The 26,852-nt window shown below is 47.3% G+C and overlaps 1 protein-coding gene across 8 annotated transcripts in view; it reads left to right on the top strand.

Annotated features, from left to right (window-relative positions):
* The window catches only part of IMMP2L (inner mitochondrial membrane peptidase subunit 2), a 477,803-nt gene that overhangs the window by 37,077 nt on the left and 413,874 nt on the right, over positions 1–26,852 (top strand). For 5 of the 8 annotated variants that reach the window (XM_059655893.1, XM_059655892.1, XM_059655894.1 and 2 more), the window contains exon 4: positions 16,327–16,430. In XM_059655893.1, coding sequence (XP_059511876.1) covers positions 16,327–16,430 — 104 coding nt within the window. Of the gene's footprint in view, positions 1–16,326; positions 16,431–16,793; positions 16,942–25,203; positions 25,408–25,457; positions 25,673–26,852 lie in introns of those variants that run through there. The other 3 variants (XM_059655895.1, XM_059655897.1, XM_059655898.1) reach the window with 3 other exon arrangements.

Genomic DNA, 26,852 nt, shown 5'->3' with positions numbered 1-26,852 from the left:
AGATGGAAACGGTGGGGTGGCGGCTGGTCTGGGAGGTGGTGCTGGAGGTGGAGACGCTGGAGGGGCCGGAGGCGGAAGAAGGGCGTCTCTGGGTCTGTCCGTCCAAACACGTTGAAGCCGGAGACGGACCCGGGGCGCCGGGCGCACAAGGCCCCACTGACCCCCTTTGCTGCAGTTTTCCAAGCGGCCTGACCGGGTGCGGGCCTGGGGACCTGGTCACTTACCCGTCAGTTACCGCTTAGCTCCTCTCGGCCCCTCATGGTGCCCTGTCCAGCCGCAGTTCCTGGAGGCGGGCGGCGGGGTAGGTTCAGGAAAGAGAGTTAGGCCAGTCGGGATCCTCCAGCCCAGGCTCCTTTGGCCCAGAGGATAGAGCGTCGGCCTGCGGGCCAAGGGGACCCGGGTTCGATTCCGGTCAGGAGCATGTTCCTTGGTTGCAGGCTCTTTCCTGGCCCAAGCCCTGGTCGGGGCTCATGCAGCAGGCAAACCGATCGATGTGTTTCTCGCACAGCCGTGTTACTCTCTGTCTTCCCCTCTTCCACTCTCCCTGACAGGTGAGGATTAAAAAAAAAGTGCCTCCAGGCCCCCCTTCCCCCACCCCACCTTTCCTCTGAGGTTCCACCCTCTGTTCCATGTTTCTGTGTCTTTGTATTTATTGGTTCATCAGTTTATTTTGTTCATTAGATTCCACATATGAGTGAGATCATGTGACACCTGTCTTTCTCTGGCTGTCTTACTTCACTGAGCATGATGCTCTCCAGTCCCCTCCATGCTGCCTCGAAGGGTGAGAGAGCCTTCTTTTTCACAGCTGCATAGTATTCCCTGGTGTGAATGAACCACAGCTTTTTTTTTTTATCCACTTCATCTATGGATGGGCACTTGGGCTGTTTCCAGATCTTATCTGTTGTAAACTGTGCTGCTATGAACACAGGGGTGCATATGTTCTTTCTGATGGGTGTTTTTGGTTTCTTGGGGTATATTCCTAGAAGTGGGATCACTGGGTCAAATGGGAGTTCCATATTTAATTTTTTGAGGAAACTCCATACCGTTTTCCACAGTGGCTGCACCAGTCTGCGTTACCATCAGCAGTACACGAGGGTTCCCTTTTCTACATCCTCGCCGTCATTTGTTGATTTGTTGATGGTAGCCATTCTGACAGGTGTGAGGTGATGACTCATTGTCATTTTAATTTGCATCTCTCAGATGATTAGTGACTTTGAGCATTTTCTCATATGTCTCTTGGCCTCTGTATGTCCTCTTTGGAGAAGTGTCTATTTAGGTCCTTTGCCCATTTTTAAATTGGATTGTTTATCTTCCTTTTGTTAAGTTGTATGAGTTCCTTATACATTTTGGAGATTAACCCTTTATCGTTGCCAAATATGTTCTCCTTTACAGTGGGCTCCCTTAAAAAAAATAGTAAAAATAAAAAAGAAAGTAAGAATATTGGCCCAGCTGAAATGGCTCAGTGGTTGAGCATCGACCTATGAACCAGGAGGTCACAGTTGGATTCCCGGTCAGGTCACATGCCCGGGTTGCAGGCTCAGTCCCCAGTGTGGGGCGTGCAGGAGGCAGCCAATCAGTGATTCTCTCTCATCATTGATGTTTCTATCTCTCCCCCTTTCCTCGCTCTGAAATCAATAAAAATATATTCAAAAAGAAAGAAAGTAAGAACAGTGTACTGCAGGGGACACGGAGGAGGGGTTTCCGGTGCACGGCTCTCTTCCTCCATGCTGCTTGCTGCATTTAGCACGGAGTGGGGTTCACATGCCTGCCTCTCGGCTTTGAATCCCTGGTAGTCTCGCCCTAGGCCCCATCCTTAGGGAAGGCTAGGCTTTCTTGGTGGAACTTTTGAGTTCGAATCTTCCTATGAGATGAAAACTGCCTTGTCCCCCAGCACACAGGTCCGTTTTGGGTTCCTGGGGTCTCTTTGGATCCATCCCTTTGGTAACCGACAGTCACGTTAATAGTGATTTTCTCCGGTTTCTGTCGTGGTGCCTGGCCACACCACCATCACTAGCTCTCCCGCGGTGGGCTTTCCCAGAACACGCGGCCTGCTGGCCTTGGATCCGATATTCCAGAGGGTCCCAGGGCCATCGGAGTGCCCCAGTCTTCACGTGTTTAGCCCCAGTTTACCCACTGAACACCTGTCGTCATAGCTGCCATGAAGAGGACAATTCCTAAATTCAGTAAACAGTGTTAGGACTGGATCACCTTAGGAAGAAAGTGGTACGTAGAGTCGTCCTTGAGTGTCAACCTGATTTCTTCCCATATTCCTGGACCTCACTCCCAAGAATTCAGAATTGTTGCCTTGCTGTTTGTTTGGTAGCTTATGTAGAGTTTTCTTGGCTGTGGTTACAGACGAGCGGCTTGAATTGCCTTAGACAGACGGGAGCTTTATCGGGAGGTTTATTCTGTACCAGGAGGATGGCAGGAGGGTGGCCGCCATCAGGGGAGGTGGAGCCAGGGCCCGAGTGCTGCCCGCGGCCTGGTCCTCTCTGCTCCACCGGCTGCTCTGTCTGCATCTTGGCTGCGTCCCTCAGACCGGCCTCCTTCCCCACGCAGGCGCAGGGCTGCTGGCAGCTGCCAGGCCTCCAGGTGCCCAGTGCCACCACCGCCCGGGGGAGGGCTCTGCTCGTGTCTGCACTTCACTTTGAGAAATCTTGGGGAGGGCCTGGGATCATTCAGCTCAGGTCCTCCGCCCTGACGCGTGGGAAGACAGGTCAGCTCTGGCCAGCAGGCGAGGGCGCCGTGAGGGGCCTGGCACGGGCAGGTGCGCGCTCCTCACCCAGGCTGGGCTGAGTGAGTGAGAGGTCGGCAGCATCTGTTTGAATCACATTGTTTCACGGGTTTCCAGGGTGACACAGGGGTGACCTTTCTCAGAGGAAGGGTTGGGTGCCATTTTCAGAATAAAAGAGGATAGGGTATGCGGGGAAGAAAGGGAAAAAATGTGTATTTACCATGGGCGTGACTATACTTCAGGGATTTTAGACTGCTTCTAAGAATACTAATTTATTTACATTTCAGGGGATATCACTGAGCCTTACTTAAAACTAGGAGGAGAAATTGCCCGGGTGAGGTGTGGCTAATGATGGATGCAGCATGGTGGGGGAACAGGAGGAGAGATTGCAGGGGTGAGGTGTGGTTAATGATGAATGCAGCATGGTGGGGGACTAGGAGGAGAGATTGCAGGGGTGAGGTGTGGCTAATGATGGATGCAGCATGGTGGGGGGAACAGGAGGAGAGATTGCAGGGGTGAGGTGTGGCTAATGATGGATGCAGCATGGTGGGGGAACAGGAGGAGAGATTGCAGGGGTGAGGTGTGGTTAATGATGGATGCAGCATGGTGGGGGAACAGGAGGAGAGATTGCAGGGGTGAGGTGTGGCTAATGATGGATGCAGCATGGTGGGGGGACTAGGAGGAGAGATTGCAGGGGTGAGGTGTGGCTAATGATGAATGCAGCTTGGGGACATCTTTTCTGCTGCGCAGCTTTGATGAGTGGAACATGCTGTAGACTCCGGGGTTCCACAGAGTGTTGGAAAGAAGTCCCGTCCTCACATTATCTAATGATGCGCGTACTAGACGAGCTGGCAGGGCGTGGAGGTCTCTGGAAGCCCCGCACCCGCAGAGCACGTGCCCGCCTCTGTGGCGGTGGAGGCCTGCCATTCCCGCAGTGTGTGGGGCTGGTGGGTCTGCTCTGCGGCAGGAGCACGCTGCCTGCCCAGGGCGTCTTCTCTCCGAGGGTTGAAAGTATGAAAGGAGGGCAGAAAGCAGGAAGCAAGGAAAAGGATGCCGCAGAGATGGAGGGAGAGGAAAGGAAGGAAGGGAGATGAGTTGGGTGATGGAGGCGACACAGGAGAGTGGCCCAGAGCCCGGTGAGGAGGGGACAGGACCGGGAGGGCTCCGGTGGAGGGTCCCTGCTGCGGGCTGCGGAGGTGACAGGTCTGTGCGGAGCTCCTCGAGGTCCCTCAGGCAGGCACGCTCGCCTCCCGCCTCACTGCCCACAGTCCGTTCTGTAGCTAAGGCTTCCAGGATCGATTTACAGCTCATGAGGGTCTGCTAGACCGATCGCGTGGGGCCGTCGCAGCTCGATGAAGGGAAGTCAGACATGAAAACAAAGTCTTTGAGGCTGCAATTCAATGGGAAATAGGAGTTTGTAAAACATTTGCTTTTTAAAAACACAGCAGTGTGGGCAGGCCCCTGGGTGGACGAGCGATGCCCTGGGCCGCGCTCTGCCCCAGGTGGCGGCAGGAATTGCTGGTGAATGACCATCCCCACGGCCCTCCCCCTCAGGGTGCCTGATGCCTCCTACTGGCTGTGAAAGGCCACTGTGCAAGGCCTTCTTTCTTACAGGAGAGCAGTGGTTCTCAACCTTCCTAACGCCGCGACCCTTTAATACAGTTCCTCATGTTGTGACCCAACCATAAAATTATTTTCATTGCTACTTCATAACTGTAATTTTGCTACTGTTATGAATCATAATGTAAATATCTGATATGCAGGATGTATTTTCATTGTTACAAATTGAACATAATTAAAGCATAGTGATTAATCACAAAAACAATATGTGATTATATATGTGTTTTCCGATGGTCTTAGGCGACCCCTGTGAAAGGGTCTTTCGACCCACAAAGGGGTTGCGACCCACAGGTTGAGAACCGCTGCAGTAGAAGCAGTGCCACATCACTCAGCCCTAGTGTCACTCAGGAAATGGAGCCGGATAGTGCACACGGTGGCAACTCTAGCGAGAAGGGGAGCCGGTGGGATGCAGTTATTTGCCTGGGCAGCTCTCGGCCACAGAGGCTGTCGGAGTGAGCAGGCAGCTGGGAATGGCGTTTGGACTCGCCCCGGCCTTGGGACTTGATTTGAGTGGGTGCCCACAGCAGGGTCCCATCACCATCTCACACTTCACCATCAGGGAAAGAACCGGCAGGAAGCATATCGCCCTGTTTTTGCTGCATTGCTACATCGTTCTATCGTGTACCACCTTCCCCTTTCATTGTGCACAGCCAGAGGGGACTCTGCTGGGAAACACCGCTGCGCAGTCCTGCCTCTCGCCCTGACTGCAGAGAAGGAGGCCTGCAGAGTGTGTGAGGAAATTAGAGAACGGGAGGGGGACAGGGTTTCGTTAGCACCCAGGTCTTTATTCACCACCAACGCGCGCTCCTCGGTTCCCCACCGCCTTGCCTCTCAGCGACCTGCAGGTGATCCCAGAGAAACCCGTTTGCAATAACCCTCCCAGGCTCCCACCTGGCTCTCATTCTCTCATTTCCTGCTGAGTTTAAAATGAAATGTGCTGTCAGGGAAGCAAACAAAGAGACTCGCGTTCTCTTTCTCTGCCTCGTTTATTTATTGTATTCTATTAAAAAATTGAATCCTCCCGCGGGCTTAATATTCAGCGGTTATTATGGACCATAACTGTCATTTTCAATTCTGAGGCGCTCGATGCAAATGGACTCTCTAGAAAAGAGACGTATTGTGTTTTACGCGCCAGAACTGCACGCGGAATCGGGGAGGGCTCTGCTACCTGCTGGGCTTGGACTTCCAAGGTGCCAGGAGCACAGGTGGGCACGCACCGCCTTGTCTCAGAAGCTGGGCTCTGTGCCCCGTCGCCTCCGGGGGCTGGGCTGACTTTGCAGGCAGCTGCGAGGCAATGCTGACGCGTTCATCGGCTTCCCCAGGTGCTCTCCTCCCAAATTACCTTTGGCTCAAAAGTCTCACCTGAGGCGTTTGCCCATTAGGATGTTGCCTGTTTTATGTCATTCTGCAGCCTGTCGTTAATAGAGGATTCAGATAGATCCTTTTGTGTGAAAGCCCAGTCCCATGTGGCTCAGGGTTCAGGATCTGGAGAAGGGCCGCATGCAAATGAAAGAGACGAGACAAGAAATAATAATTTGGAAATATTGGGGGCCAGGCGGGCAAGCCCAGTGCAAGAGAAAAGACTTACTTTGGTGCCCAGGCCTTGCCAAACTTTTATTCAATTTTGGATATGCATATAGCTCTTAGGCAGGTAATTGCGGTAACAGACCGATTATCTTAAAGGTCAGAAAATATTAGAAAGATTTACTCTGAGACTATTTGGTCAGGAAATAGCTTGAGCCCCCATTGTCTGGACTAGACAATCGGTGCATAGCTCTGGCCCTTGCCAGGGCTCGAGGTTCACCAGCGTTCCGGGATCCTTGTTTACACTTCTCTGCTAGTGAAGACAATGGGTGGCTTCCCACACTTTTGTATTTAGAGCAACTGGCATATGTGATGCCGAGACCATGGGTGAGTGATCACTGCAACGTCCCTGTGACTGCAGCTGCCCAGTGACCTCAGACTGGAGTCGCTGACTAACCAACCGCCTAGCGAAGCACAGCCTGCAGTGCAGAATCGAGAGCAATACGTGTGCTGGGCTTTTGTGTTGGGGTGTGGAGTTAGTGTTGCTTGAGTTTGTTTTGTAGCAGTGGGTAAGTAATAGGAGGATATGTGGTGTTGTCTCTGTCATTGCCACAGTGCTTTCCCTACACAGTTGAGCTCTTTAATTCTGAGAGCTTCGGTTCATGTCCTTCAGGGTCCCATGGGCACCATTTCTATTGATACATATTGGTACTGCTACAATGGGGCTGTTTTTTTCTTCCACGTGATGCAGCATCAAAGTCAATAATGAGGAGACATTGCACGAGTGGCGTTAAGCGATGGCAGCGTTGGGGAATGTGGCCTCGTTGAGTTGTGCACATCTGGAGAAATCATCTGGACAGCCTCCTAAAAGCCTTTTTATTTGATGAACCACTTCCTTTCTGTTGCTACACATCTCACCATGGACTTTTAAAAATATATATATTTTTATTGATTCCAGAGAGGAAGGAAGAAGGAGAGAGAAATAGAAACATCCATGATGAGAGAGAATCATGGATCGGCTGCCTCCTGCACGCCCCCTACTGGGGATGGAGCCCACAATCCGGGCCTGTGCCCTGACCGGAATCTAACCGTGACCTCCTGGTTCGTAGGCCACGTGGGCCAGGCTCACCATGAACTTTTCTCCCAGTCAGGAGGACACATCAGAGAGAAGGGGGTGGGGGGTTTCCTCTGGGCGCTGGAGAAGGACTCCCCGTGGACAGAAAGCCCTGTTCGGTTTGATGAGGAAGTTAAGGCTTTGACAGTGTGTACTTGCATCCATGCAGCTTGTACTGCAAACAGCAATCTGTCTTGTTCTTATGTAGAAATGTTTGTTTATATAACGTTTACATGTCATGAATTATACAGGATCTGTTTCTGGTCATGATTAATGTGAACTATTAACTTGAGCAGCTATTTCACTATCTGTGTTATTAGCAAGAAAGCACCACACACGTGTTTAATGTCAGTGCTCTACAGCCGTTGCACTGAGCCAGGAAGTCTGTAGGTTTTAGCCTTCCAGTCGAGCGATCTCAATTAAAGGGCTGCTTAGCTATGAAAGACCTTGCCCAGGAAGAAAGCAGACTTGGAAGGCAGCTATGCTCACCACTATACCACCAACGCCAACAGAAAGCAGACTTGGAATACATTTGTCATAACACGATCTAAAAGTGAGATGCTTTTCCCCTTTAAAAAACAACAACAAGTGCTTTGTTTTTACTCTAAAGCATTGTGTATTGATTGGAAAATCTAGAAAAATACACAAAATAAAAATAACCTTGATCACCTTCCAGAATTAGTTATTTTAAAGATATTATAATATAGTTCTAATTAAAAGTATTGAATAATTCCTGTGTTCCAGTATCATAGAACAATATTCACTTTAGATATAATAACTTACTGTCCCACGGCCCTGTGTGAGGGTGCTGTTACTGAGCCATGTCTCAGATGAAGCAGCAGAGCCGAAGCATTAATTTGTTGACGACGCTGCAGATTTAAGCCAAGGTTTTCGACGTCAAAGTTTGCATTTTGAAACCATTATCAAGTCTTCTCATCCTTTTCTGCACAATATTCTTTCCTCCTTTAGCCTCTTCCTTCTCCAAACTGGATCACAGCAATTATGTTTTTATTGATCACATTTTTAACCTAATTTATTTTGAGAAACATATCCACTTAGCCTTAAATATTTTCTGCAATGTGGTTTTCTCCCGAAAAATATTTTGTCTTTTTTAATCTTTATTGTTGAAAGTAGTACATATGCCCTCCTTCTTCCCTCATTGACCCTCCTCTCCAGCCTGCCCCTGCGCAGGCCCTCCCCACCCTCCTGTCTGTGTCCATGGGTTATGCATATATGCATACAAGTTGTTTGGTTAATTTCTTCTCAGCCACCCACCCACCCACCCCCGCCTTCCCTCTGAGGTTGGACAGTCTGTTCCATGCTTCTATGTCTCTGGGTCTATTTTGTTCATCAGTTTATTTTGTTCTTTAGAATGGCTTTTACTACCCATAGATCACATGGTTTAACCATTGCTTATTTAATCTGTTTCCTATTATTGCTATTTAGGTTGGCTCAACTATTTGCCTATTATAAGTGTTATATGATGAACATCTTTGCACATATTTTTTATTATTTCCTTAGGATAACTTTCTAAATAGGACATTTCCAGCTCTAAGGAGAGCCCATTTTAAAGGCTTTAGATACATTTAGGCAAATTACCTTTTAAATAGTTTATACGGATTTTTATTTGTACAGCAATACATGAGAGTGGCCGTAAAACTCCACAGTACACAGGAAATACAATTAAAGATGAGGAGGATGAAAAATCAGCAACTCACTGTACTTTCAATTTAAATTAATAGGGTAGATGTCCATTGAAAATCTTTATTAACATAGGTTGAAAGGCTTGCTTTTCAAAGAAAAATTAAGAAATTTAGTATCTATAAAATTAACTTACTTTTATGTGAATAAAATTTCATGCAGAAATGTCAAAAGGAGGAAGAAAACCGTAAGTCTGTAACTAAGGGGATGAGATTCGAATAAAATTTATTTTTTTTAAATTTTATTTTTTTAAAGAGGGAACAGGGGCTTTATTGTGAATTCTTGTTAACTTTGTTGAGTCTGATGATTGTACTGTGACTATGTTAAAGTCATTATTTATTAAAAATACATAATAAAGCTGTAATAAAGGAAAGTATTAACACAGATCTAAAGCCGTAAGGTACAGGAGGTGGGACATGCTGGGTGTGACCTGTTAGAGCCAGCGTTTGGCCTCAAATTCTGCTCCCTCCAGTTTTCCTTTCTGTGTATTTTTAATTGCTGATAGCATTCCAGATGTCTCCCGTTACCCCTCTAATTCCCCTCTACCCAGCTTCTACCCACCCCCTTCCTGGGTCTTCACCATCTGAATAAAGCATATTTCCTAAGAAAAGCTCTTAAACCTCTGAAGAAATGTGATTAGATCCCCACGTGGGTTTTCAGGGGTGAAGAGTCCCCGTGGGAAGTGCAGTGCCGTAGCAGTTGGAATTGAGGGGACTTTCAAGGGCGAAGGGATGAATAGGTGAGAGTAGGAATGAGTTTTTAAGCTTCAAGGCTGCCTCGGCGAAGGTATCCTTGTTCTTTGCTGCCCTCTAAGCTGGACGCGTGAAGAATCTGTATCTGTTCCAGCTCAGGTGGGACCTGCCCCGGCCTCCCCAGGTGGGCAGACGGAGGCTGCGGGCTGTCTGGTCGGTGGGGGTGACCCGGCCAGGACAGAGCCTGGAGTGACTCTGGGAGGATGCGCTCCTAATGGGAACTTGGTGACAAGGCCAGGTGCTCCGTGGGGAGCCCTGGGAGCTGGAGCAGGTGTGAGGAGCCCATTATTCCACACTTATTCTTGAAGAGCCAGATGTACCTGAGACTTAATAAGCATAAATTTCCCACAGTGCTCTGTGGTTTGAATTTCTCCTCCCAGCACTCCAGTGTAATGTGTGCGTGACTAGGTTTTAATCACCTCGCAGGTTGAATGATTTTTGAATTAGATGGGTGGTCATTGTAAGGGGTCGAGGGTTAAGGGGTCAGGGCGATAAGCAGCGTTGATGGAGAGGAGTGCTCCGTTCCCAGCTCAGAGCTACGTGCAGACGTGGGCGCAGCTCAGCTCCTCTGATTGTGCTCCCTGGGGAAGCAAGTTCGAGAACTCCAGAGGCCACGCCAACAGCGGACCCCGAGAACAGCAAGCGAAGGGAGATGGTGTTTTAGACCATTCTCTCCGCAAGCCTTCAGAAGCGTGGCATCTGATAATGAGAATGTTTCTATAATCAGAGGATACGCTTTTTAAAACTACTTCATGCCTCAGGCCAGTTGCTGCAGGCGGGAAGTTTGAAACAAATAGCACTGTTTCAGTTTCTCCTCTTACTGTAACTAAGAGCACCCACCCCCACCCCTCCCGGCCACTGCAAGCATTTCTCTAAGATAATGGCTCTTCAGAAGGAGGCTGAGGGCTCCTCTCGGTTCCTCACGGCAGCCCTTGGCAACCAACACAGTTTAAGTGAAACATCTTGGATTGTATCTAGGCAGGGCGGGGGGTGCTCTTTATATGTGAAACAGTTGGAAGAATTGCTCCCAAAGAAGTGAGGTTCAAACCAGCTTGCGCCGGTAGACTATGTGTAGCAAATTGTAGGCTGTGCGAAGAAATTTCTTCTCTGATAATGCTCCTAGGGCAATGGAAACTAAAGAGAAAATAAACAAATGGGACTACATCAAAATAAAAAGCTTTTGCATAGCAAAGGAAACCATCAACAAAACAACAAGAAGACCCACTACATGGGAGAACATATTTACCAATGATACCACGGATAAGGGTTTAATTTCCAACATTTACAGGGATCTCATGAAACTTAACAAAAGGAAGATAAACAATCCAATAAAAAAATGGGCAACGGACATAGATAGACACTTTTCGAAAGAGGACATACAGAAGGCCGAAAGACATATGAAAACCTGCTCAAAGTCACTAATTATACGAGAGATGCAAATCAAAACGACAATGCGTTATCATCTCACACCTGTCAGAATGGCTATCATCAACAAATCAACAAACAACAAGTGTTGGAGAGGATGTGGAGAAAAAGGAACCCTTCTCCACTGCTGGTGGGAATGCAGACTGGTGCAGCCACTGTGGAGAACAGTATGGAGCTACCTCAGAAGACTAAAAATGGAACTCCCATTTGACCCAGTGATCCCACTACTAGGAATATATCCCAAGAAACCAGAAACGCCAATTAGAAAGGATATATGCACCCCTATGTTCATAGCAGCACAATTCACCATAGCTAAGATTTGGAAACAGCCTAAGTGCCCATCAGCAGATGAGTGGATTAGAAAACTGTGGTACATATACACAATGGAATACTATGCTGCGGTAAAAAAAAAGGAACTCTTGCCTTTTGCAACAGCATGGATGGAACTGGAGAGCATTATGCTAAGTGAAATAAGCCAGTCAGAGAAAGATAAATACCACATGATCTCACTCATTTGTGGATTATAGAGAACAACATAGACTGATGAAAAGGGACAGACCCAAAGACTGAGAAACAGCAATCAGGCTATCAATCCCCAGAAGGAAAGTAGGGGAGGGCGGGGGTAAGGGTAAGAGATCAACAGAAGGACTTGTATACATGTATATAAGCCAAACCAATGGACATGGACAACGGGGGGATGGGAGCATGAGTTTGTGTGTGGGGGGGAGGTTGGGGCTTAATGGGGGGGATGAGGACACATTTGTAATACCTTAACTAATAATAATAAAAAAAAAATTGTAGGCTGTGAACTTTAAATATATATTGATTTCAGAGAGAGGAAGGGAAAGGGAAAGAGAGAGAAACATCAATGATGAGAGAATCATTGATCGGCTGCCTCCTCCACGCCCCTCACTGGGGATCCAGTCTGCAACCGGGCGTGTGCCCTTGACTGGAATTGAACCTGGGACCCTTTAGTCCGCAGGCCGACGCTCTATCCACTGAGCCAAACCGGCTAGGGTGGCTATGAACTTTTTAATTAAAAAAGTAATAAGAGAAATGATTAATATGAAATTTATAGATAGTCAAAACTAGTGGAATAATATCACTTACTGATTGATGGCTGGGCTAAATCTTACAAGGTAAAACATCTATTATGTCTCTGTTTAATTCTCTAGGGGAGTTTCATTTTTCTAAACCAAGGCATAAATTCCCCCAGACTGTCCAATGATTTCAACTTAGACACAGCTGAGAATTTAGGGTACCCCAACAATAATGTTTGTTTGTAGGAGGAATAAGCCTTCAGCAAAATCTCTGATTGGAGATAGAATGGAGCCCAGCTTTTGTTTGCACTGTTTCAGAAGCAGGCTTCATATCTATTTCTAGCTTTAGCATAACTTATTAATATCTGTTGAAATCTCCTGACTTTCTTAGAGTGAACAATATAATACTAGGTCAGAGCAAAGCATACAGTCACTTTCTTTTTATATAACTTAAATTTTTTCCCCCCAAAAGGAAGAAAATGAAAATCATTTTCTCATCAACTGAAGATCAGAAGTTAGATTTTTAAAAGTTTTATTTATTTATTTACTAGAGTCCTGGTGCTTGACATTTGTGCACTTGGGGGGGGGGTGTCCCTTAGCCCAGCTGTGCCCTCTCGCAGTCCGGGAGCCCTCAGGGGATGTCTGACTGACAGCTTAGGCCTGCTCCCTGCATGGGAGCCTAAACCATCAGTCGCATATCCTTAGCTCTGCCACCACCACTGCTGTGCTCTCCAGCTGTGAGCCTGGCTTCTGGCTGAGTGGTGCTCCCCCTGTGGGAGCGCACTGACCACCAGGGGGCAGATCCTGTGTTGAATGTCTACCCCCTGGTGGTCAGTGTGCATCATAGCAACCGGTAGTTCTGCTGTTTGGTCAATTTCCATATTAGCCTTTTATTATGTAAGATTAGAATATATTTTTATTGATTTCAGAGAGGAAGAGAGAGGGATAGAAAGATAGAGACATGAAAAAAAAAAAGAAACATCAACGATGAGAGAGAATCATTGATCAGCTGCCTCCTGCAAGCTCCCCACTGGGGATGGAGCCTGCACCCTGGGCATGTGCCTCTACTGGGAATTGAACCCTGACCTCCTGGTTCATAGGTTGATGCTCAACCGTGTGGGGCGCGGCTACAGTGTCTTGGCCAGGTTCAAGCCTCGGACTAATGAAAGAACAGGGTCCTCTTATTGCCATGTGCAAGTCCCAGCTGGAGGGCAGGGCCCTCCCAGCACAATCATAGCCAACTGCTGTGGTTGTAAGCGTGAACCTATGGTCCAAACACGTGGCCCCACGTGCCTTGTGATGGAGTTCCGGTGCATGTAGTTGAGTGAGGTTGGAACTCACGAGAATGCTGTAAACAACGTGATCACGCCCCTACTTTGCCTCGTGGCATCTGCTATCAAATAAAGACACGGCTTGTGGGCGCCGGCGCTGTCTCCTCATCAGGGAGCAGCATCCCACCGAGACCCAGCTGTCATTCTCTCGTCTGTCTTTCCTTAATCCTCTCCTCCCCCCCCCCCCCCCCCCTCAGGGTCACCTTTGGCCGTAACACACCGAGTTAGGTTTCTGCCCTGAGCGCTGCACGGTGGAAGCAGAGGAGTAGGTCTCGAGGACGAAGTCATGGAGGAAAGAGGGCAGAGCCTCTCAGCCTGGCTTGTTCTTTGTTGGTAATTCCCGTGATTTTCTTTTCCCATCACTCCTGGGAGTCACTGTGACCCCGAGCAGGAACAGTCAGCTCAGCCTTGCATTTTGAAGTACAGGTGGAAACTCCGCGGTTCAACACTCCCTGAGCTTTGCAGCTTCCAGACTTCATTATGCGAGCGTCTCTGGGACCCAGGAAGGGAAGTGCTGACAGCACAACAGGAGAGCCGGGGCTCTGTGCTTGCATTGGTCCCCGAAGTGTGTGCTCGTCGATTTAGATGCTTGTTTATGACGCCTTTGATTTGAGAAGATTGCTTGCTCTGTTTGAAGCATAAACTGCCATTCCCACATGAGGAAGCAAGATGTACAATTTCTGAGTAATAACACGGTTTACTCATTTTTCTAAAATGGCACCATCCAAATGATGTCTTCTTAATTCTGCCTGTAAGTTTTTCATTTTGAAGTTAGCACATTCTCTTCTCAAAAGTTGGCTGAGGAAACTCAGGAAATGAAGTTCTTTTTCTTTTTGAATTGTGTAATTGACGTGCAAAGAACTGTAGGTTTATGGTGCTGTAGGCTAGTTTTCCAATTCAAGAACGCTTTCTTCATGATACGTGTTAGTCGTATTCACTTGTTCATATTCATAAGTGAACAGTAAAGAAGACATTCTGTTGTGATTCACTTTATTTCATCACGGATAGTAAGAAAGCCCTGCTCGACTTCATTCCCAGCCCTTACATGGCCCAACTTGGTGCGAAACCAAAGATTTCTGACTGGACGTATCCTGGATGTGTTTTCATGGAAAGGGACGTATACGTTGTTTGGATAAGGTACACTGCTGACAGACCATCTTATTTAAGGTGCTTTTCAAGGACCTTTCCTCTTCCAGACTTTACAGTTTGTCAGGACTGTTTCCCAGCCACTCTCCCGGGCACACGGAGATGGGTAAGACGTGATTTCTGCCCGCGCTGAGTGAAGGAGGCGTGTGCAGGCGGACTCCCACGAGCAGGATTTCAGGACTGTCACTGGCCTTCACCAGCCTTGCTGGGGGGCACGGGTGGCGGGGGTGTGGGGGGAGGAGGGTCCAGTTCACCTTGTGGAGGAGAGGAAGGGCAAGAGACAACTCTGCTGTTTCCTTTATAAAAATTCAACACGTCTTCCAGGCGCTGACTGATGAGCCATTGGGATATGGGTAGTATTTGCAATTGAGAATATTGATGAGATTTTCTAGGAAAAGAATTCAAAAGACAGAGATGAACGAACTAAAGGTAGAAAATTCTGGGGCAAGAAAGCCACCTTCATAGGACAATGGTTGAAGAAGCGTCATCTAAAACCATGAGTTTAGCACTCTGGACTGCAACTTATTAAGTTATAAAATCAATATGTGGATGTGAAATTAATACAGTTACTTATAGACAGAATTTTAAAAACACAGAGAACAGGAATATCAGTGTGTAGGTAGTAGAGGTCATTATTGTTTTGTGCAAGAAGTTATGACTAAAAAACAACCCTTTAGCTTTGTGACTCGTTAGCTATGAAGTAAAAATAATAACCATGATTTTAAGCTGGTTGACTGGGAAGATGGTAAATAGAATGTGAAAAAATAAGGAAGAAAACTTTTATTTTTTGGTAGGAAATTGAAAATTTTATTTTTAAAATATATTTTTATTGATTTCAGAGAGAAAGGGAGAGAGCGAAACATCAAAGATGAGAATCATTGATTGGCCGCCTCCTGCACACCCCCTACTAGGGATTGAGCCTGCAACCCAGGGAAATTGAACTGTGACCTCCTGGTTCCTAGGTTGACGCTCAACCATTGAGCCACACTGGCCAGGCGGGAAAATTTTACTCGATTGCATTGAATTTTATTGCACAGTCAAGTGAAACGATTAGCAGGGATTACAAACTGAAGATGGAGATGTTTAGGCGTCGCCCGTAAGGGAGTTGTAGAAGCCCTGGGTATGCCTGAGCTGTCCCAGGATAACTGGTAGGTGTGGACACGGAAAGCCCGGGGAGTCAAAAACAAGGTCATGATACGCCCCCCCCCCCCGAATTTCCAGTGGTGCCCACATCTGCTTTGTAGAAACTCGACAGCTGATTCCAGGAATCCTTAAGGACAGAGACGGGCACTCTCTCCAGGGCTGGCCATGGTCTGGCGCCCACTGTCTTCCTGGCGTCCATCCTGGTGCTCTGGTTGTGTCCTCCTCTCCCGCTGCCACCATTGGCAAAGGGAGAGCCTCGGCTGAGGCTTGGCCCCTTCCCCCACAGAAATGGATGCTCCCCCTCATGACGTCTAAGGGCCCGGAGGAGCCCCTGGTGGGAAAGCTCAGCTGGCGTGTCTGTGTCTTCTGCTCCCGCCCCTTGTTCCGGGGCCTTCGGGCCCAGTTGCGACCATTCTTTTCCAGGTGCCACACTGCCGCCACCACTGTGGGCTTCGCTCCTCCCTGAGTCTTCTCTTGGGAGGGTGACTCGCTTCTTCCTCCTGCCCCCTCAGTCCTCCCGAAGGCTTTCCACGCCTCTTTCCTGGAGTTAGGAGACATTGGAACACCCTCATTTTCCCTTTCCAGTCACCGTCGGGAAGGTATTTTTCTCCTGGTTCCCCGTGACGAATCCCGATGAGCCTTCTGGAAACTCATCATTCGCAGTTGTGTTAGAGCAGCACTTTGCTGAAAGCGACTGAGTTAGAGGTGTTTTATTGCACTGCACAGAGCTAAGACGTGCAGGAGCCGTGGCGATGGAGAAACTCGCATGACGGATGTGTCTCTCTCCGTTTCGCAGCCCTCGTTGAATCCTGGAGGGAGCCAGTCGTCCGACGTGGTGCTTCTGAACCACTGGAAAGTGAGGAACTTGGAAGTCCAGCGCGGTGACATTGTGTCATTGGTGTAAGTAGCCCAGAAACGTACCGTATGTGTCCGCAAATGGCAGCCTCCTTGAACCGGGAATCTGCCGCTCATACCGTATCGCCAACCATTAAATTAATAGGTACATTTAAAATGTGATGCGTCTTAAAAAATCAATTTTGAAATGTAACAATGCCATATAAAAGGGGTTTTCTTTTACATTTAAAATGTATCCACTGGTTGACCTGGTAAACTTGGTCTGGTAAAATGCGTTTAATGAAGAGTTGATTGGAAGTTATTATATTGAAGACTTAGAGTGTATATGTTTGGAATTAGTTTGAATTATTTAGAAATTTTGCATCTTGGAGGCAACCTCTGATGCTCATGTTTTATGCATTTGTGTAGGGACAGGGTATTCCTAGGATCATTGTGATGTGAAATCCAGTGGCCTCTCAGTGATTTAACTGGAAAAAGGAGGTTTCGGAGGCTGGCAGGCTGGAGGCTTTTGCTTGGGACCAAAAGGTGGCGCTGTTTCCCTGTGAAAGTAGGACAACTGGTCAGGAACAGGCATTGCACTCCCGTCCTGGGAAGAGAAGGAGCGCCAGCCTGAGCGTGATCCACACGGATATCATACCCGCCCAGCACATGCCTGGCGGGCGGAGAGCTGAGACTTTCCTGTTCGTTTGTTTTAAAGGGAATTCTCGCCGAGAAGCCTGCGACAGAACCTGCCTTCTTCTGGCTGCAGCCCCTTGTAGAAATGGCTAGTGTGACTGCCTGCTGTGCCAGTTGGTGCACTGGGGAGCAGTTGATGGAGCCCTTCTTGTCATTTATGTGAACAACAGTCCAATCCCCCCGCTGGGTGCAGGCCTCCATTTTGCGTTTCTGATTCTTGAATTGGGAGGCCCGATTCTCGGCGGCGCGATTTATAACTGTTCGGTGAAAGCAAAACCGGCATCGACTTGTGCACACTCACCTCCGGCTGGTGCCTGTGGAAACAGGTATCGTGTAAGTGTGGCTCAGGGAGCCTGTTGGGCCAGGATTCGCGTGAAGGTACACGCACTGGACCTGGTGCCTGACTCATGGGATGAATACACTTGAGTGTGTTCTGGATGGCAGGCTCCCCCCCCCCCCCCCCCACCCATGGGGATTGGAAGCTCCCCGTGTCCTTGAGCGCTTGCTGCAACAAGCACCTCCCCTCGGAGCAGGCGGGGTCTGCCCTTCAGGGCCCTGGCTTTGTGACCTCGCTGGCGGGTTAGCCTGTCCCAGCTTAAGGTTCTCGTGCCTCTGGTTGGGCAAGGTCACATCCTCACTCAGCTGGGGATGGAGAGGACGCCGCCGAGTGAGGGAGGTCACTGTCTGCAGACAGTTGTCATTGTTTTTTTCCTTTAGAAACTTGCTGACTGTCTCTAAGCAAGTGGATCTGAACAGGTGATTGGGGGGAAAATGGCTCCTTGAAGTTCAGGGTTGCAGGGCTCATAAAATTACCCTGGCTTATCATAGACTGCTGAGGGGCAGGAAAAATGAGACTGCTCTTCTGCGTAAACAGCAAAGCGATTGATATTTATTATATAAATTAATTTCAAGCATAGTACATTCTGATTGATGTTGATGTGTTAAACTAGCTACTTTGGTTGAACTGTATTCTTAATGAGTTAATTATGTGCTATATCTGTCTTGTACAAATAACAGATTTTCCTTCGCAATGCTTGTTGCTAGCAGGAGCTACTTATAGTGAAGAATGCTTAGTTAAGGGCGTTATATTTAACAACAAATAATTAAATAGTGTTGCTTTCAACATTCTTTAGCATGATGTAATACTCTAAACGGTACCATTTAGCCCGGTCAGCGTGGCTCAGTGGTTGAGTGTTGACCTATGAACTGGGAGGTCATGGTTCAATTCCTGGTCAAGGCACAAGCCCAGGTTGAGGGCTTGATCCCCAGTGTAGGGCATGTGGGAGGTAGCTGATGGATGATTCTCTCTCATCATTAATGTTTCTCTCTCTCCCCTCTCCATTTCTCTCTGAGATCAATAAAAATATATTTTAAAGATACCATTTAAAGTATCAAGTTTTGTGAGCAAAAGTGCTTTCTAAACATGTCTTTATATGTTCACATATTTTAGGGACTGCTTCATTTGAAAAGATTGACATTGGTTTGATTAATGTTCATAATATACATTTAATTCATGTCAGAAAACACTATTTGCTTTTTCTACAAAATACATCAGCCATACACACCACACATACACACACACCACACATACACACACCACATACCACACGCCACACGCCACACATATACACACACACCACACCATACACACACACCACACGCCACACATATACACACACACCACACCACACACACCACACATACCACATACACCACATACACACACACCACACACACTACACACCACACATATATACATACACCACACACACACACACACACCACCATACCATACATATACACACACTACAACACACACATACCACACACACCACACACACCACACCACACACACCACATACACAGCTTTTCATCAGGTGAGACGTACGTGTGTGGCGCCCTCAGTGAGTGTCAGTGTGACCGCTGAGTGAGGGTCTGCCTGTCGCCGCGTTTGCAACAAGTAACCTTTCCTAATATGGGCCTCGAGGCTTCTCGTCAATGGAAATAAACAATATCCAGAAAACAGTCTTCCCTACCTCCTCAGAGAGAAATGTTTCCTGACTCAAGGCACTGATCAAGTTGGGCGGCTGTGGCGTCAGCACCATCCCCTTCCTCATCAGCCACAGACACGTCCCAGCACCTGTGTGTGTGAGTGTGTGTGTGTGTGTGTGGTGTGTGTGTGTATGGTGCGTGTGTGTGGGGGCGTGTGAGTGTACCTCAAAGCCATTTTATACAGTGACAATAATCGCTTCTTGTTCACTATAGTTATTGTAGCTGACATGTGCTGGTAAGCCAAGTAAGCAAATTTTTAAAATGAAGTTGTTTCTTTTTACCTTGAAAAGAAGGCTTATGGCTTGCAATGATTAAGGAGGGTTTCTTTCCCCAGGTCTTCTTCCCAGCTTCTTGCCTTTTCCTAAAAAAGTGCTCAGTCTCATGGTTTTCCTGCCCTTTCCCGGCCACATCTGGGCTCCACCACTCTTTCCCCTGCAGTGAAGTGAGAGCGGGCTCAGGCCTTGTGGGATGCAGGCACCGCGAAGGGCTGTTTCTCTGGCTGACGGAGGGCGGGTGGGAGCCTTTAGACGCCGGAGCGGTGAGGGCAGCGCCTGGCGTGCAGGGCTCCCCCGGATCAGGAGCACCGCGGAGGGGATTGATGGGAGCCAGAACCTTGCCTGACAGCAAAGCCATCAACAATGAGTCGTAAGGAAATAAAACTCCCGAGGATTTGACATGTTCTGCCCAACGGGGTCAGGGACCCAGGTGGAGCGGGCGCCCGGGTCCCGCTGGCCTCTGAGCGCTCGGTCGCTTAGGGAGCAGGAGTCACACAGCTGGCTGCTGTTTAGGTTCCTCGCAGCCACTGGCTTGGGCAGCCGGGCCACATAGAAGGATTGAGGCCAGACGGGCTTAACGGCAGGCCAGGGGAAACCGTCAGAGGAAACTTCATCACAGCGGCGAACGCTCTTAGAGCGCTTCCTGTGGCCGGTATCGCGCTCAGCACTTTTATGTAGAATAAGTAACCCAGTTGTAAAGTGGATGTCCGCAGCTTGATGTATATCTGCGTAGCAGCCTATGGCGTGTGTACCATCATGTTTGTGCCCGTTTGTTGGTGTGTAGAGGGCTCAGCTCCCGGTCTAGTGAGTGGAGGAGGCAGGAGTGGGTGCGCAGCCTCTCCCGCACGGCTTCGCCAGGCGAGCGTGTGAAACCCTATTTTGAAACTTTAGAAGCAGAGTAGTGTGATGAGAGCGGTGGCCATGTTGTCTAGCAAGTTGTTTAGTGATTGTGAAGTCAGTGTATCACGGTGGGGGACTTGATATCATTGAGCTGGAAATTGACATGTGTACAAAATCAATTGCTCAAATATTGATGATTTTGAGAGTTACTTTAGTTGATAAATTTTAAAAAGATACACTTACAATGTTTATCGTTAAAATGAAAGCATATAAATAAAGATAAAGATGTTTATAAAAAATCACTTGTAATATCAACCCCCCAAGAAGACACTATCTGTTTTTCTTGGGACATACACTTGCAAGATTATTTCTGTGTTTTGTGTGCATATGTGTATATGAAATATGCACAATGGGATTATGTCATATAAGCATTTCTGTAGCCCACTTTTAAGAATTCAACAGTGGCCCTGGCTGGCTTGGCTCAGCAGATAGAGTGTGGGCCTGTGAACTGAAGGGTCCCAGGTTCGATTCTGGTCAAGGGCACATACTTCTGTTGCAGGTTCCCGGGCCCTGGTCACGGTACCTGGTGCAGGAGGCAACCAATCAATGTGTCTCGCTCACATTGATGTTTCTCTCTGTCTCTCCCTCTCCCTTACACTCTCTCTAAAAATCAATGGGAAAATATCCTCAGGTGAGGATTAACAAAAAACAAAATAAAATAAAATAAAATAAATAAAAATTTCAGCAGCGTAATGACAGCTGCACCTGCTTGCATATCAGTACGCAGTCTGAGGGCATGTTGTGCAGCCCTGAGGGGGCGAGGCAATGCCGCTTCCAGTCTTTGCTAAACACTATCATTGTGCTGAGCACCGCTCTGCAAACAGCGATCCGATCCTGCCCCTGGGGCAGAGCGTTGTTTCCAGTTCTTGCTCTGAGGGGAACATGTTTGCCTGTGGAACAACAGAGCGTCATAGGAGCAATTGCAAGTGTCCAGAATAAAGTGAGAACTCGGGAACATCTCAACAGAAAACATTGGCCGTAGGTTAGGGATGCGCCAAAGTCAACATATAAGCAGACTTCAAAGCAAAGGGGCTTGAAAAACAAAGCCTCCACAGTAAACCCTAAAGCTGAACGCGGGAGCAGAAAGGATTAGCGCTCTTTCGGGAAGCGACTGGGCAGTGTGCACCAAGAGCCTTAAGGAACTTTCATCTGTGCGAGGACGAGTGTGCGTATACATTATTTTCCGAGATGCAGTCTGCATTTTAGTTTTGTTTGAACATATAAACATACACTCTCTTTTCATCTGTAACCCCCGTCTAACTCCCTACACTTTATTATTTTGTCACAGATTCCAGGCATCTCATTGCCTTTTGATTTTGATTATTGTTTTTGATACATAGTAGTTTAACTTTGAGGAACCTATTCTAAGTAAAGAATCTTAAATACTGGAAAAATGTTATGCCTGACATGTTTCTTATAGAATTACTTGTAATGGTAAAACAACAACAACAACAACAAAAATGAAGGCAACTGCCCAGCACTTGGGCAGAACAGAAATTGTGGAATGTTCACCCGACGGGATGCTCTGTTAGAGGAAGGCCTGTGCAGAGTTTAAGATGCCACGAGCAAAAGCTTACATTGATATGTTCAGTAATAAAAAATAATTTAAAAAGTGCATAGAATCAAACACTACCTCCCTGCCCCCCCCTTTCCTTTGGCAACCACCATACTGACTCATGGAGGAAAAAAATTTTTTGGAGGAAATACAGCAGAGAGGCAAAGGAGAAGAGAATGGAGAAATAATTTTATTGGTTCCGTAAGGTAGGTTTTCTTTATTTGTAACAGCATAGTGCCGTCATAGGTTCCTCATTTGTTAAAATAGGAAGTATCTCATGGATATTATTGATGGTAATTATAATAACTATAAAAACTGATATATTTTCTTTATTATTATTTTGAAATGACTTTTAATTTGAAAGATTAAGTGGAAATAATTTACATTTTAATAGACATTTATTCATGCAAAGAAAATACACAAGGAAAATTTGCTTCCACAAAGCTTTATGCCAAACAAATAGTAAAAAAATCCACATTTTATTTATCACTTACTGAAAAAATAATGGATATCTTGGAGATTGAAACAGTTAAGTGGCCTGAAAGCTGTAAAAGAAAAATGTGGGAAATTTAAGTCTTATATCTTTTAGACAAAAATACCTGGGTAGCATGGCTCGATTTAGAAACTCAGTGATGTCTATGCTGTTTCTTGAAGCGTCTAAAGGAGTGCTGAGCATTTTCCATATGTCACAGAATTTTATAGATTTGCAGTAAGGGACAAATTAGTGGCATCTGGAGACTTTACAGTAAGTTTGTGGGAAGAACGAGGGCATCTGTAATGAGAAAAGTGTCGCTTTGCCGTCTACAAAAAACAAGTGTGTTACAAGCGGGCCAAACAGACCAGCCCCTGTGCACCTGGCAGGCTGCTGTGGCAGCTGCGTCCGTGTGGTTCTCATCAGCCTCCGCGCCTCCACAATGTTAATGCACACACACCCTTCTTCATCAGGCCGTGCGGCCGGATAGAGTTAAATTTCTGTTTCTGCCTTTGCATTCTCCCCCACTGTGGTCTGGAAAAGCTAGGTTTCTATAATTTCCTTTTTTTCTTTCAACACACACATACAAAATACTAAATATTAAGAAGTAAAATTTAGCAAGAGATCTGATTGGTATCATCGGTAAGGATTTAGAATAGCAGGTTTTTAAGCAGGAAAAGACCTCGGTTCATCTACACTTCAGCTCGCTTTTGCACATGCAGAATTTGAGGCCCAGGAGAACTAAGTGTTCTGGTCGCCCTGGAAGCTGGCTAGCTGTCAGTGTTGTGCATTTCCAGGAGTCTCTGCCCTCTCTAATTTTACAATATTAGTGCTAAAATGCAAGTGTAACTAGGTAGGGAATTACCACATTAATAATGATTAACTTATTGTGGCCGTGGTTGCAGTAACTGAGCAAGCCAGCTTTTGGGGACAAGTACCATTTGTCATGTGAGGGAAGAGAAAGGGAAGGCAAGCTCCCGGGCATGGGACATTAAGTCTGTGATTGCAAGAAATGTGTTGGGCCCAGAGTCACAGGGCCAGGGATTCAATTTTGACAATGCCACTTCTGAACTGTGTGACTTTGGGCAAAGTCCTAAACTCTCCATGCTTAAGTTTTGTCAGGTATGGAATGGGAACAATGGGTGGTTGTACTTAACTTCAGAGGTTAATTATGAGAATCAAGGCTGTTGGGAGAAAATTCAAGGTCAAGTTCATCAACCTGTATTGACTAGTATTCTAGGCAATCCTGCACACCCCAGCGACAAAGAGAACATTAAAACTTGTTTACCGTATTATGAAAGCCCAAACATCTACATTAATAAAAGACAAACATGCAAATTGACCGAACCTTCGCCACGCCTTAAACCACGCCCACCAGTCAATCAGAGCGACCATATGCAAATTAACCCAACCAAGATGGCAGCCAGCAGCCACGGTGCTGGAGCAAGCAGGAGGCTTGGTTGCCCCAATGATGGAGGAAGCCAAGCTTCCCGCCTCTGCTGCCGGCTCTGAGCTCCACTTAAAGCAACAAAGTTTCAATTATAGAAGATAAATAAACCCCAGATACCTGCTTTCAGCGGGTGGCCCCAGAGCTGGAGCCTTGGGTTGCCCCTGGTGATGGAGGAAAGCCAAGCTTCCCTCCCACCTGCCCTGGCCGGCTCTGAGCTCCACTCCAGGCTACAAAGTTTCAATTATAGAAGATAAATAAATCCCAGAATTAAAAAAAAAAACAAAAAAAGGAGAGGCTGGGAGTTTCTGTCGCCGGGGGGGCTTGACCAGCCTGAAAACGGCCCTCAGCCCCTCACCCAGACTGGCCAGTCACCCCAGTAGGGACCCCCCCACCCAAAAGGGGGTGTGGCCAGCCTGAAAACAGCCATCAGCCCCTCACCCAGGCTAACCAAACCTCCATGGGGTGAGGGTCCCCACTGGGGGCAGGGGGGCTTGACCAGCCTGCAAACAGCCATCAGCTCCTCACCCAGGCTGGCCAGGCACCCCAGTGGGGACCCCCACCCTGAAGGGGGTGTGACCAGCTGCAAACACCCATCAGCCCCTCACCCTGACTGGCCAGGCACCCCAGCGGGACCCCCACCCTGATCCAGGACACCCTTCAGGGCAAACCAGCCAGCCCCCACCCATGCACCAGGCTTCTATCCTATATAATAAAAGGGTAATATGCAAATTGACCCTAACAGCAGAGTGACTGGGAATGACTGGTCACTATGACACACACTGACCACCAGGGGCCAGATGCTCAATGCAGGAGCTGCTCCCTGGTGGTCAGTGTGCTCCCACAGGGAGAGCTCTGCTCAGCCACAAGCCAGGCTGACGGCTGCCAGTACAGTGGTGGTGGTGGGAGCCTCTCCCGCCTCCTCAGCAGCGCTAAGGATGTCCGACTGCAGCTTAGGCCTGTTCCCTGCTGGCAAGTGGACATCCCCCGAGGGCTCCCGGGCTGCCAGAGGGATGTCTGACTGCAAGCTTAGGCCCAATCCCCCGGGGAGCGGGCCTAAGCCAGCAGGTGGTCATCCCCCAAGGGGTCCCAGACTGCGAGAGGGCACAGGCCAGGCTGAGGGACCCCCCCGAGTGCACAAATTTTTGTTTACCGGGCCTCTAGTTGAGAAATAAAATGTAGAGGAAACCTGTAATGCCATGACCTTTTAATACAGTTCCTCATGCTGTGGTGACCCCCAACCATAAAATTATTTTCGTTGCTACTTCATAACTATAATTTTGCTACTGTTATGAATCATAATGTAAATATCTGATATGCAGGATGTATTTTCATTGTTCGCAACCCACAGGTTGAGAACCACTGGTTTAGAGGATTAGGTTTTTAACACGGACAAAGGTGCCCGAGTCTTCAGGACAGAACCTTGTTTCCTGTGTCTTCAGGGAGAGAACATCTGGCTGGAGAAACCATCCTTGAAGCGAAAAGCCTGATGATCTATGGGCTGAGATGGTTATTATACTGCCAGCCGTTTCACAAGCTGTTGAGACTGGATTGGAAATGGAAAAAGCGTGTCAGCAATGCATCCGAGAGGAGGAGGAAGATGATTTCCTTAGGAGGGAGGGTGGGGATGGTTCTTTTTTATTTATTGCTATAAGCCAGCCCTCTGTGCCATCACATCTTCCTTGCTTTCTGTTAGACACCAAACAGCCACTCAGAGCAAGACAAATATCACAGTATCTCGCTCATCTGTGGAACCTGATGAACAAAATAGATCGAGAGGCACAGAACCATGGAACAGACTGAGGAACCTCAGAGGGAAGGCTGGCTGGGTGGGATGAGATCAACCAACAAATTTGAATGCGTATGTGCATAACCTGTGGACACAGACAATAGGGTAGTGAAGGCCTGGGCAGGGGGCGGGAGGGGCTAGATTGGGGCAGTGGGAAGAAAAGGGGACATATGTAATACTTTCAACAATAAAGATAAAAAAATACTCTTTTGGTCAACAAGAGATTGAGAAACCTTGGTTCCATCTAGGACCCCCGCCTTTCATTTTTACCTCTGAAGGATTATTTGGCTTCACTGAGATCTTGGCTCTTGGTTTTGAGATCCATAGAGTCCTAGCAGTCTAGATGGATTATCTCAGCTGCAAATATCTCAGCAAATGATGACCACCTCGTGATAGGGTTTCTGATGGTAAGCTGTTTGCCACTTATTACATGTTTTGGTTTTCTACATTTATAACTAGGGTATTTTATGGTTCGTAAGATGCACATTTCCCCTCCCACGTATTTGAAATTCAGGTGCATTTAAAAATAGATGGCTTCTTAAACTTTACTGGCCAGGCACAGTAGGAGTTCATTCATTCACTATGTTTTTGAGCACTTACTATGGGCCACGCACTATTCTAGGTCCTTAGGATGGGTCAGTGGACAAAACCATGCAGATTTCTGTCCTTGTCAAGCTGACCTTCTTTTTAACAGGAAGGGACAGATATGCAGTGCAGTAAATGTGTGAATTACGTAGTATTGTGTAAGTGCTACAGAAGAGATGGGAGGAAGAAAGGGTGGCTTCTTGTTGTAGTAAGCAGAGTCATATCTTGGCTTTGAATGGACGAGTGGGAGCCATCTGCTGTTCAGATTCCTTTCTCTTCCCTTAGAACTCCAGAGACTTGGGGTGGGGGCCCACCCCCACCTCCACCCCACCTCGAGAGATTAGTGGCAGAGAAACAGGAATTCAACAGTAGGGTATTTTTAAAGATTGCAATAAAATTTAATAATAAAAACCTGTGCTGTAATTTTATCCTTTTTTATCCACCAATAGAAAATAATATATGTTATAGGGAAATGGGCAACAAATTATCTGAGTTCAAAACCAGGGATAATTTTGTGGAAATAACTCTTACTTTTGGAGGATTTGGGCAGCATCTGAGTCTCATGTTGCATAGGAATTTTATGACAATTTTATGTACCTCTAGTTTGTTGAGGGAATTCTAAGTTTTATCTTCTTTTCAGAAAACCAGTATAAAGAATGTTACTTTGGCAAAACTGTACATATCTTGACAGCTCGTTAAAATAAATAGTTAGCTCCT

Source organism: Myotis daubentonii, chromosome 10 (assembly GCF_963259705.1).
Source record: "Myotis daubentonii chromosome 10, mMyoDau2.1, whole genome shotgun sequence".
Classification (NCBI taxonomy): Eukaryota; Metazoa; Chordata; class Mammalia; order Chiroptera; family Vespertilionidae; genus Myotis; species Myotis daubentonii.
This window is presented reverse-complemented; position numbering and strand designations above follow the sequence as displayed.